Source organism: Podarcis liolepis, assembly GCF_965112155.1.
Source record: "Podarcis liolepis genome assembly, chromosome: 4".
Taxonomy (NCBI): Eukaryota; Metazoa; Chordata; class Lepidosauria; order Squamata; family Lacertidae; genus Podarcis; species Podarcis liolepis.
This window is the reverse complement of record NC_139558.1, coordinates 39,306,621-39,319,601: the sequence shown is the minus strand read 5'-3', so window position 1 is coordinate 39,319,601 and position 12,981 is coordinate 39,306,621. Positions and strand designations below refer to the sequence as shown.

The window sequence follows — 12,981 nt, the reverse complement described above, 5'->3', positions numbered from 1 at the left end:
CTGTGGTGAAGTGTCCCCTAAAGTGCCCCCTCCACTGTGGTGGCAGAGAGGGGCCTACATGCTCTCCTAACCACCCAGTCATCAACACGGGGTGGGGAGGGGTGGGAGGAGCTAGTTTGGCAACAGGCCTAAATGCCAAAATTGGATGTGTACAGTCTTATCAAACCTGGAACCACTGTCAAGACTAAGTCAGGCTACATGGCATTAGTGTCTCTCGTAATCTTTCCCCATTTCCTTTGTGGCTACTACCTGTAAAACATTAAAGGTATAATTATTTTCACCCTTCTTTAAGCCCTATAAACTTTTCTTCAACTAATTAATTCTTTCACAAGTTTTTTTTAATGGGGCAAACTACCATTTGCAAACTAGTCATTTGTAATAGTCAAAGCTGCAGTGATTTGGGGCCTCCCACATTAGAGTATGTTGCTAGGGGTTAAAATATATAATTCCTGTAAAACATGTATCTGTGATAAATAAGTAAATAAATTCATAGGAAGTCTCAGGGGCACAGTTTTGATCTTCTTGAGAGATCTGCCTCTTAACTACTTCCCAATGATGACAAATCTGCTCTAGGTCAAAGACCTTAGATGTTTTGTGATAGAACAGGAGCAAAGAAGTGTGCGCTAGTAGCTGAAAAGTTAACAAATGTAGCATTGCTCTTTGATTTTCAGTGTCAGAGTTCAAAGGAAGAAAGGAAAGGAAAACAACCCATATGCCTTTCCCAAAGTGTTTACAAGATTTGTTATTCTTGCTTAATAGCTTTAGTGTTGACACTGTTTCCTCAACTTAAGAATGCTGATGATAGGTAGCTGGATGTTGCAGATCATACATGGCAGTTGTCAATACTTCTGTTGCTTTCTAAGACTCATCTAACCATAATAAATCAAACTTGCGCCTTTTCTAAAAATGGAACCTAATAATACTGGCGTTGCATGGTCTCATTCCGGAAGGGTAATGTGGTATGTCACATGCTCAATCCATTTATGTTATCTTAGCATCAGTTTTAGACTTTGCTTCTTTCTTTCTTTCCATGTTCACAAGCATTATGTTGTTTAGACACTTCAAAAATACTATTTAGAGGCTAATATAAATAATAGCACAGCACCGATTTAATAATGAGACCGTGCAACTCCAATGAGTAGGTCATATTTTAAAGACAATACCAGGACCTACATATTCCAGTCATTCAGTCTTAAAAATAGTACTCTGTGCCAAGCTATTAAAATTCCAAATCTGATTTTAGTCTTACGCAACTGAACCAGATGTTGCATACACAACTGTCCACTGTTAGACATCTAACATTTGAACTATTTGTCCACAGTGCACATCTGCTGCACTTGATTAGACAATCCTATAAGCTTGTTTCATGCTGTCGGCTTCTTGCAGGCTGCTGATGGCCAAACGTTTAGTTACATCTATGAGTCCTGAAGCCCGAACAAGTGGTATATAGACACAAATATAAGAAGCATTTGGCATTGTTAATGATTATGCAGTGGTTATGAAGCAGACCATATAATCAGAATAGTGATGGAGAACACAGTGTCCTTCAATTGCAAGGGCAACAAGAACTAGATAACATTCTTGGTGTAGTACTTACTTTTCCATAGAACTGATCTAAATAAAAATAAAAATTTGAAATAAATTATTCCTTCAGCTTCAGAGGCTTTCAATCAAATGTTTGTATGATTTTGGATAAAACTTGTTTGTCTTTCGGGGAGAGATTCCCCAAATACAAATAACCACCCCCTTTTAACCAGCCTTTTTGTATCACCTCCCTAGTTTTGTATTCACATGCACCAATATTGATTACAGTCTCCATCTCCTTTGCATGCAAACTGCATTTTATAACAAATGGAAATACTGTGTTCTCAGTGTGGTAGGGATGGGGAACTGTGGTCCTCCATATGTTTGTTTATTTTCTTACCTTTATATCCCATTTTTCTTTCATCATGTAACCTAAGAAAATGCAGGTGTGGTTCCAGGTGGTCAGCCCCCTGTGGAGCAGGTTCTTGGTCATGCCAGCAGGTGCTGATGGGTGTTGGAGCCCAACAACATCTTGAGATTCCCTATCTGTAATATAGAGAACTACTACATTTCTTCCAAGCCATTTGAACATTTTTATTCATTGCACAATGCAGTTTATTTGCCTAATTGGTATCTGGTTTTGAATGAAGGAATCTAACCAATTCATACACAACTAATTCCTAAATCTTAACTGATTATTGGCAAATATCATGTACAACGAGGTAGGCAGATAAATCGGGATCTGATGGTAGATCTCTGGGCGCTTTGAATTGGAACCTCGTGGATTTCTGAGTCCCAATTGTTTATCTATGGCAACAGCAAAAAAATGACCCCCCAGACTATATCACTGAAATTGAGAAAGCAGGGCATGTGGGGGAAGGTGACCGAGACTGGCTTTTGCGTGAAAGGAATGCATGCCCCATTCAGTTCTGCTATTGAAAGCTAAGTCCTGGGTTTAGAATTATTTAATTCTTTTGGACTAGGTTCCAGTTTGCAAATTGTGCGCCTCTAGTGCAAAGCAAAATAGGTCTCACAGGTCTGACGTTCCTGTTCCATTTCCCAGTGAACATAAGGTCTTTATTTTGTAAATATGCGCTGAAAGCTCCATAGTGTAGCACTGGATCAGAACCCAGTACTACCACTGCTCATTCTGTATTTGTAGTGTGGTTATAATACATGAAAAGTCACCTGAATAGATTTTTTTCTAATGTACTATTTTTTTTTAAAAAAAAAAAAGCTTCTGGCTGGTTTGAACTAGGACTCCTTTTCCTTCTCTGCAAAACCATAGTACATTCCAGTATATGTGTATGTAGATATATATTTCTTTTAGAAACACAGTTAAATACAGAAAAACACTAGAAAGGGAAATAATAAATATTGGAGCACATGCACAGCTGTCTTGCAGAATTCACTGGAGTATATACCACTTAGGCTTTCTTGGCTGCTCTTCATGCTTGTCACAATATTATATTATTTGATTTGTGTCCGGCCCAAGGGGAATGAGGGAAGTTGGTGTATTTTAATCGCAAGTATGTAATATTACGTATAGAGTGACTTAAGAGCGAGTTTTCTCCCATTTTTGTCATAAAATAAATGAAGTTGCGTAGACAGATGGTTTTATATACCAGTTTTCCAAACACACTGCAGAAATGCAGTGGCTCTGAAAACAATATTTTACCTGCTTCTGCAAAGCCCCTTTCCATTAGTGATGTGTGAAGTTAAGAGGTGCAAGTACAAATGCAGGTCGCTTGACTAAACTCCGGCTTCTGTGAAGTTTCCATTGCAAACTGCCTTGTAATACCCCAGTTTCTAATTCTAGCTATAATGAGAGGCACACAAAAAGGAACAAAAAAAGATTAAGGTATTCCTGATCACTTCGTATCAAGGAACCAGATGATAATTGTGCCTTAGTGCTGTTTAAAAATCTTCTGAAGTACCTGCGTCTACAGACTGCCGCACGCTTAAGAATTCATGGTTTTATCACTGTACATCTGGATTTCTAAGACACTCTACAGGTGAAACTTCCCTCAGGACTAATGTTGAGGGCTGAAGCTGGTAGGAAAATGCTATAGGTCATTTGCTAGGAGGTATTTTTCCTCCCACACCACCTCAACCATGAACATATTGCACATGTATTGAGTGAATTACACTCACTGCCTTTTTAGCTATCAGAAGCAATCTTAAGTTTTTAGTGGTAGCATGTGAGGGCATGAAAGGCTTGTGTGGCCTCTTACGCTGAGGAAATGTATCACCAATGTATCACCAAAAAGGAGAGAGCCAGTATTTCTGTAAAATATGCATCTGCTAATTTATATATATAGATTTACAAATGAGTACAATACTGTATGTCTCACCATTGTGCAGAAGACTGTAAACAAGTAAACATCTTGCTTAGTTTGCTAACTGCTGGTGGGCAATGTCAAAGCTCTTCATCTCCCTTCTGATAGTTATTCATCTTTAAACCAAACTGGACACTCCTTCTTCACCCCAGACTTATTCAAATAGAGAATTCTCACCTTGAAAACAGGACACATATGGACATGTGGGGCCCATGGATATGTGGGGCCCAGGTACTTGGATCGGCATCTGTCACACACACACCCCACGCTACAAAGAAGTTAGGTACCACTTCTCTTTGTTAGAACCCCAATTCATGAAATAGATAATTCTTGTACATCTTCTCAAGTGCAAAGACTGCATTAGCCTTTGGACAAAGTTGACATTTCTTCAGAATTATTCTGCTTGTCCTTAATTTGCTGGTAGTGACAAATTACCCCCTATAAATAGATGGGTATTCATATATATTTATACATCTTTGTTTATATGAAGCATTATATGAAAACACTAAAGAATGAATCACTGGAGGTTATGCTGGATTATTGAGGGTGTTTACTACGGGGGACGATGACATAGAGGGGTCTTAACTACCTTCCATGCCTCCTCACAAAGCCTTCCATTAATAAGATTACAACTGTGCCCTTCCCTCATCATGCTGAAATATCTCCTTAACAACAGAATGAGTATACTTGCACTAAACCTGAGACCACAAGGTGAGGTTTAGATTGTGTTTGCTGAAGGAAAGTAAGTGCATCTTGGGCCTCCTTGGCCAACACATAGAACATTCTGGGAATGTAAGAACATAGGAAGTCCCATCTAGTCTAACATTCTGTCCTCACAAAGACCAGCCATCTGCTTTTAAGGTATGCTTAAACAGAACAAGAGTTCAATATCCCTCTGTCCCACACCTGTCTCCCAGCAACTTGTATTCAGAGTCATGTGGCCGCTAATACTGGAGATAACAGCCATTGTATATCCTTCAACATTTATTTGATGAAAATAGGGACGTCCAATTCCATAAAGATAATTTCATTATTTATGCCTCACACATCTTACTGGGTTGTCCCAGCACTCTGGGCAGCTTCCAACATATATAAAAACATAATAAAACATTAAACATTAAAAAAACTTCCCTATACAGGATTGCCCTCAGACTGCTTAGGGGTTGGACAACTCCATACCCTCCAATATTTCTCCGATGAAAATAGTTTACTAAGGAAAAGTGGGACATTCCAGGATCAATTCAGAAACTGGGACGGCTTCTCTAAGTCAGGGACATCCCTGGAAAATAGGGACACTTGGAGGGTCTGCCACTGATATCCTGATCTCGTGCAAATTTGTTTCATTCTCTTTTTAAGCCCTCTAAGTTAGTGGCCATCCCCACCTCTGGTAGGAAAGAAATTCCCACCTCCTTGACTCTCCCAAGGCATGATGGCAGCCTCCCTAGGGTATTCTGACCTGCTTGATTTCTGAAGCTTCAGAATGACAAGGTCTTTTTCAGGCAACAAATGGGGTCTTTCCTCTTCCTCCTCAGAAGGATCCTGTCTTGGGTATATGTGTCTTGGGATCCCAGTTCCTTTCTCCATTCATTGTTTTGGTGGCAATGAGGGAGGTTCAGAGAATCTTAGCTGCTGAATCTTAGGTTTCACTTCTTCCTTTCTGCCCAACCCCAACCCCACTTTGGTGAATTAATAACCTCACTTTATTAAAAGGAAAATTATCCTCAGTGAATTTTTCTGTCCTTTTTGTATATAGTTAAGTCTTTATTACCCAATCTACAAAAAAGGGGTGCTTTCAAGAGTGTGAGAAGTCATACTAAAAGGCTACAGCATCACAGATTGTGCAGCCTCACTGTATATATCATCATCATTCAAATAAGGCTTCTGGAGTTGGACAGCAATTAATTTGTAGTGAAGCAGGGGCTTTTTTTACTTAGCATATGTATGTTATCAGGCTTTAAGTGGAACTTCAACTCCCTATTGTCTGTCTGAGCTTAGGAAGATTATAAGGTTGGATCCAGAATTAGTCAAGTTTAGAACAGACCCGTTTATTTAAATCAGTAGGAATGAATATGTCAATACCAATGGGGTCAGATAGAGGTTGCCTAAATGTGACTTGCATGTCAGAGACCTCCGTCCCAATGGAGTGTTTTCGTTCAGTGCACTTTCCAGATACGTGAGTTGTAATGTTGAGGCAGACAAAATTTTAGGTGCTCTGATGGTTCCTAGATTCTACTGATGCTTTTAAGAGTAGTAGAGGAAAAGTACTTTGTTAAAATCTGTTTAGCCTTCCAGCAACTTCCTCAAACACCTGTGCCAGTTTAATTGCCCCTGGAATGCCACACTATGGCTTAAACTTTAAAGACGGTGTGATTAAATTTTAGCTACCGCATAGGCAATTCATTCATCACCTAAAAGGCATTAATTATATGTTGCATAAATACTGTAGGCCGGGCTATACAGCTAATTATTAGCAATGATTATACTTAAAACTATTCTCTGTGTGTCTATTGATTTATAGTGATTTCACACTTTTCTTCTAGATGGACAACATATTTGTCTTCTCTGAGTTATGTGGGTATTAACCTGTGTTAGAATCTGACTGTGTAGGGTAGGATAATGAATGTATATTACTTGTTACGGATGAATTAACTGATGGGGGAATTGTATATGTGATTAAGGAGGCAGAGGACCAATGAAACAGGCAAAAAGCCTGAGGACAGTTCAAAATTGCTGTCTGGTTTTTCTCTGTTGAGGTCAAGGATCAGAGAAATAACTGTTTTGGGTAGGGGAAAGACATTAAGCAGAAACAGTCTTTTTTTTGATGAAGATAATGTAACTTTAAAGGACTTATAAAGCATGCTAGAAATGGCCAGAAAAAGAATTCTGTGTTCTGCTCATGGCTTAATCTCTTCATCTCCTCTGCTACTCTTGAATTTTACATGTAAGTTTTAATAAGAAAAATCAGGAGAAAAGAATATGTATTAATTTAAATAGAAAACATTAAACATTGAGACTGTAGGCTCTTTTGTATTACATTTTAAATTTTAAAAAACTAGTTCTGGCCAATTAATCCACTCCATGGTTTCTTATTGTGTTTTTCCTTTGAACTGCCAAGGCATCTTCTATTATTAGCCATATCAATATCAACAGTGTTATTGTCCCTCAGCATCTCTAATATTAAGCTTTAGGCATTTGAGGCTTAGCCTAAATTGACCCACTGCAAATATAGCTGTTCCGTAAAAGAACGACTACAGAGAGAGCCAAAATCCTTCCAAATTATACACCTCCAGGCCCAGTTTTCACCAAGTCAAAGGGCTTGAATAAAATATAATAAATCATAGTTTTAAAAAACATTTGTTCACCTATTCACTCTAGTCCTTGGTAGCCACCCTTCTTATCTCTGAAGCAGGGCCTAATTTAGCTTCTCTGTCCTATGAATCTCACATATAAAAACAGAAGATGCTGCAACAGAACATTTTAATCTTAAAGAATCTATAAATGATGCTCAAAAATTTATATACATATTGTGGAAGGTATCGTTCAAAAATCTGTGGGGTAACCAATGTGATGCCTTCCATATGTGTTTTGATGACAACTCAATGAACTCCAGCTACCAGGGTTTCCCAAACTTGGATCTCCAACTGTTTTCGGACTACAGTTCCCATCATCCCTGACCACTGGTCAGGCTTGCTAGGGGTGATGGGAGTTGTAGTGCAAAAACAGCTGGAGACCCAAGTCTGGGAAACCCTGGTCTCTGGTTAGAGATTATGAGTATTGTAATCCAACAGCATGTGGAGGCCGCACAATTTTGGCTGTTCTTTATCTAGGTGTTTCACGTGAGTATTATGAAGGAGACTTTGATGGTTAAGATGTGAACAAGTACTCAAGCAGAAGTCTTCAGGGTTGATTCACATTATATCAACTGAAGATAGGAACGGAAGTAATCTACAGTTGCTGATTTCCATTCTCATCATTCCTAAAATCCTTTTTCCTGAAATCTTGCTTGCTATTCATTGTTCCAGAGGTTTAGTATTATATATGCTAAAGCCCCCGAGTGGATGTTGGCAGCTGTGAAACAGTGGATGGGATTGTAAGCGTCCACATGGGTCTGCCAGACTGAGAGATGAGGTATTAAATAAATAAAATAGTAGATAAGAAATATAGGGAAGGTAACTTCTGCATCTAATAATCCCAGTCTCTCCCAGAACTAAAATAAATGCCTTTCTTTCTCCCCAGGGAAATGATTTCTTCCAAGTAATTCTTTAGGAGTGAGGCAGGGAGCAATGGGATGGACAAAGAATAAGCAAAATTTCAAAATCTATATGCAAGGAATTCTAAAAAATCATACTTTAAGAGGGAAGTAACAACAGAATTAACCATGACTAGGCAGTTAACTGCGGGACGCGGGTGCCGCTGTGGGTTAAACCACTGAGCCTAGGACTTGCTGATCGAAAGGTCGGTGGTTCGAATCCCTGCGGCAGGGTGAGCTCCCGTCGCTCGGTCTCAGCTCCTGCCAACCTAGCAGTTCGAAAGCAACCCTGCAAGTAGATAAATAGGGACCGCTTTATAGCGGGAAGGTAAACGGCGTTTCCGTGTGTGGCCCTGGTGCTGGCTCGCCAGACACAGCTTTGTCACGCTGGCCACGTGACCCAGAAGTGTCTTCGGACAGCGCCGGCTCCCGGCCTCTTGAGCGAGATGAGCGCGCAACCCTAGAGTCGGTCACGACTGGCCCTGACGGGCAACGGTACCTTTACCTTTAGGCAGTTAACTGCAGCTCCATTGCTGATATGGCACAGTGGACTTGTTTGACACATCAGCGCACAAATAGTTGAATGAAAACTATTCTTTATTTATGTCATATTTGTTTCATAACATATACTGTTTGATTGTAAAAAAAAAGCTCAAAGTGGTTTGCCAAAACAAAACCACACATTTACACATTATGAAAAATTGACAAGCAAATCATCAGTTAATAAAATATACAGAGTGATTATAAAACACACTGGACACCTGCTGTGGTGCAGACATCAAATAACTGCGCTAACAGATATATTTATTTACTTTTAGAAAAAGTATGCCCAACCTTTCAACACTTTATGACCGTATCTTGCTTTCTTCCACACACACTGCTTCTTTAGATTGTGGGTTAGAGTCACATCAGTGCAAAGCAGCACCTCAGTTGCAAGTACTATTTGATATAAGTCAAAGAAAATCCAAACTTCAATCCCTCGAAAGGGAAACAGAAAACAAGTACTAGCAGTGCAATACGCAGAGAGTATACCTAAAATGGAGCAAGAAACAAAAGAATTCTATTCTACAAAAAGGAGTAAATGCTAGCCAAAGAACTAGAGGGACATAAAGGAATTTTTAAAAAAATTCTAGGAAAATAGGCGCTTGGGAGAAAGGAATTCCATTAGTAAAAGAAACAGATTAAATTACCGGTGATATAGCACTGAACTGAAAGGACACTGAACTCCTTTCAGTAGGGAAAAAATGTTGGGTGTGATGAGTATCATCCTTTTTCTTATTAGGAATTTTAAAAGCCCTCCTCTTATAATTTCATTTAACAGGGGAATGCTGCAAAAAGGTGGTCTAGCTGTCATATTAATCCAAATTAAATCTTTTAAAAATCTTTTTAAAATTAGTACCGCATTATTCGTGGTTTTAATTCCACAGATAGTTTAATTGCTTTTTTATTAGTAAATTTTTAATGTTTTTAGCTAATTGTGTTTTATTTATTTTACTTTAATGGTGCTTAATTTTCATGAGCCGCCCAAAGTCTTGGGTTTTTTTTGGGGGGGGGGGAAGCAAGATATAAAGAACAGCAACAACTATTGCCTCGGGGTGGATATTTATCTAGTATCATGTTCTAAGGGGAAGGGGAAATCTGAATCCAACACCCAAGCAATCCAACAAAGCCATTTATTTTCATGTCTGAAAGGAATTGGACTAAGAACATCAAATGAAGGTCAGTGTTGTGTAATGGTTAGAATATCAGACCAGGGAGTTGCAAGTAAACTAATCAATATCTCTCAGCCTAACCTACCTCGCCCTTATTGTGAGGATAAAAAGGGTAGAGGGCTATGATGCGGGGGGGGGGGGGCTTAAATAAAATATTTGGAGGGGTAAGCCCCGCCTTGCATAATCAATCACATGACACAGTGCACACACACCATTTGAATAGCAATGCCCATCAGTTTTCGGAAGGCCCAGCTCCCTCAAATATTTTATTGGGGGGGGGGGAGATCCCTTGGCCACTAGGAGTTGGCTCCCATGCTATGATGTATGAGTATGTAGTTCCTTGAAGAATAGGAGAATTTAAATGTAGAAGCGTAAGAAACCATTTTATGAGATATAACAGGATGCATACCACAAATTGCTATTAGCAGAATCAATATATCAAGGTTAATGGTACCTTCAGTATGATAACATTGAGCAAACATCTGAATTTAATATAATAAGTGAAATAAATTATCAACAAAGCATTCTAAAAAAAAGTCAAGTGTAAATCAAATATGATTTTTGTGGTGGGTTGTGTTTTTTTAATTGTGTGGTTTTGGCATTTAAACTAGTTTATACGTTATATTATCCTCAGACCTTGGCAGATAAGCAGATATTATGCTTTCCCAGAGAGAAACACAATAAATATATTACATTTGTAGCAGATTTTCCAGTGAAATGCTTCAAAAATAAAAGTTTTCAAAGGTCTCGACCTCAAGGGCATTTATAAAATAAACAGGGATGTGGGAAGCCGCCATATCATACCAGGCTAGAATATTTGTCCACCTGGCTCAATATTCTCAGCTCTGACTCCGGGCAGCTCTTTCATCACCTAGTGCCAGGGTCCCTTACAATGGCAAGCAGTGACGTACCCATTCATGTGCCCAGGTGAAAGCTAATAAGGATCATTGTGTATGTCTATGAATGATTCAGATGTGTAGCCCTTTTCAGGGAACATGTGGAGGGAGACAATTGGGACTGTGCAGACTATTTCTGCTCCTGACCTATACATGCATTCATCTGGGAGTCTGGGAAGACCCTACATACCATCATAGGCCCTGGTTTGGATCTCACGAAAACAGCCTGTATCCTGAATATGCCTAAAGGTAAAGGGACACCTGACCGTTAGGTCCAGTTGCGGATGACTCTGGGGTTGTGGCACTCATCTCATTTTACTGGCCAAGGGAGCCGGCGTACAGCTTCCTGGTCATGTGGCCAGCATGACTAAGCCACTTCTGGCGAACCAGAGCAGCACACGGAAACACCGTTTACCTTTCCCGCCAGAGTGGTACCTATTTAGCTACTTGCACTTTGACGTGCTTTCGAACTGCTAGGTGGGCAGGAGCTGGAACCGAGCAACAGAAGCTCACCCCGTCCCGGGGATTCGAACCGCCGACCTTCTGACTGGCAAGCCCTAGGCTCTGTGGTTTAGACCACAGCGCCACCCGCATCCCTTGAATATGCCTAAGCTATAGTCAAATTGAAATGCAGAGGTTGGAAGTGGCTACAGCAAGCAGAATCCCACTCTCAACTCCATGTATTTATTATCCACAGATTTTTACCATCTGTGTACAGGGCAACGTATTTGACTAATTTGAAGTCAATGGAAGTGTTCCTTCTGTCAGTAACCTAGTTTAACCATGTCTGGTGCCCAGTATTTTACACATTCTTGGCTAAAACTGAGTCCACTTATGTGCTACATCCAACAGTGCAACAGTGTCCAACTTTAGACTGATTTACTGCGATCTTGGATGCTTTTCCATGTATGTACTGTATTTAATTATAGTTAAGAATGGTGCAAGATAATAAATCTCTCTTCTTTTTCATCTTTTTTTTAAAAACAGCAAAACTTGGAAAGTAATCTCACCAACCTTATCAAGAGAAATACTGAACTGGAAACACTTTTGGCGAAATTAATTCAAACTTGCCAACACGTGGAGGTGAGTATTTGCTTGTGTGCATTCGTTTTAGTTACATATGTCATTTATGTGTTGAGGTTCAATGTTAAAATGCTACACAGAATTGGACCTAGTAGAATTTTGGTATTCTAGTTACAGAGCCATCAGGAAAATGCAACATTTCAATTTTAAAAGCTCACACAACCATGTGTACATGGTGCGGGGGGAGGGGGTTTCACACTTTTCACATGACAAACACAAGTTTGCTACTAAGAGCACCCTCCCATACATTCAAGAAAAGGAACTTGGCAGATTGTACATCCCTAAAATAATATTTATTTATTATTAAAGGGGTATTATATGGGCAAAAGTAATAATAGGCAACAGACAGCATGAAAGGTACCATTGCAGGCTTTGGCCTTGCAATGCCAAACCATTGGGGAATCATAGAAATGTAGAGTTGGAAGGGACCACGAGGATCTAGTCTAGGGTTTCCCAGACTTGTGCTGATTTTGGACTACAACTCCCATCATCCCTAGCTAGCAGGACCAGTGGTCAGAGATGGTTGGAATTGCAGTTCAAAACCAGCTGGATACACAAGTTTGGGAAACACAGATCTAAGTCCAACCGGAGTTCATGCAGAATAGTGAGTCAGCCCCAGGGGCTTCACCAGATTCTGGTATGAGCTGAGTATCCTAGAAGGTGGTACACAAAGGTTCTGCAACAGATGGATTGATGTGAACAGGGCTCCCCGGGAATAGGAAAATGAATTCCATATTTACCATGTGTTGTGTCGCATTCCACTTCTGTATTATGGCAGTATTTCATAAAGAGTCACATATCTTCTGATTCTGTGTGGACCCCTTGAGTACCTTGATAGTTCATTTGGTGTCAGAGAGCCAGGAATACTTTGAGAAAGGTCAGATTACTATAAGAAACCTGTGCGTTTTTGGAGAAAGTTTATTTAATCCGGAGGGTCCAGAATATGCTATTCTGGAACAAATAATGGGCCAAGTTCAAAGTACAAACCTGAAGAACTAGATAGATGGCCTTGACCTACAGAATGTTGCAGCTGTGTGTCAGGGAGAGAAGGAAATACCAAGTCTTTACTGAACAATGTAACTATAATAACTCATGTATCTCAGTTCAGCCCCAGAATGACAAGTACAGTGATCAATGATTTGGTTGTTCTTGATCAGATCGAAGCCATTCCCCTGGCG

The 12,981-nt window shown here is 39.8% G+C and overlaps 1 protein-coding gene across 5 annotated transcripts in view; it reads left to right on the top strand.

The window, feature by feature from the left end:
- MID1 (midline 1) overlaps positions 1 to 12,981 on the top strand; it is a 261,929-nt gene that overhangs the window by 221,214 nt on the left and 27,734 nt on the right. For all 5 annotated transcript variants that reach the window (XM_083501935.1, XM_083501936.1, XM_083501934.1 and 2 more), the window contains one exon: positions 11,708 to 11,803. In XM_083501935.1, coding sequence (XP_083358061.1) covers positions 11,708 to 11,803 — 96 coding nt within the window. The remainder of the gene's footprint in view (positions 1 to 11,707; positions 11,804 to 12,981) is intronic.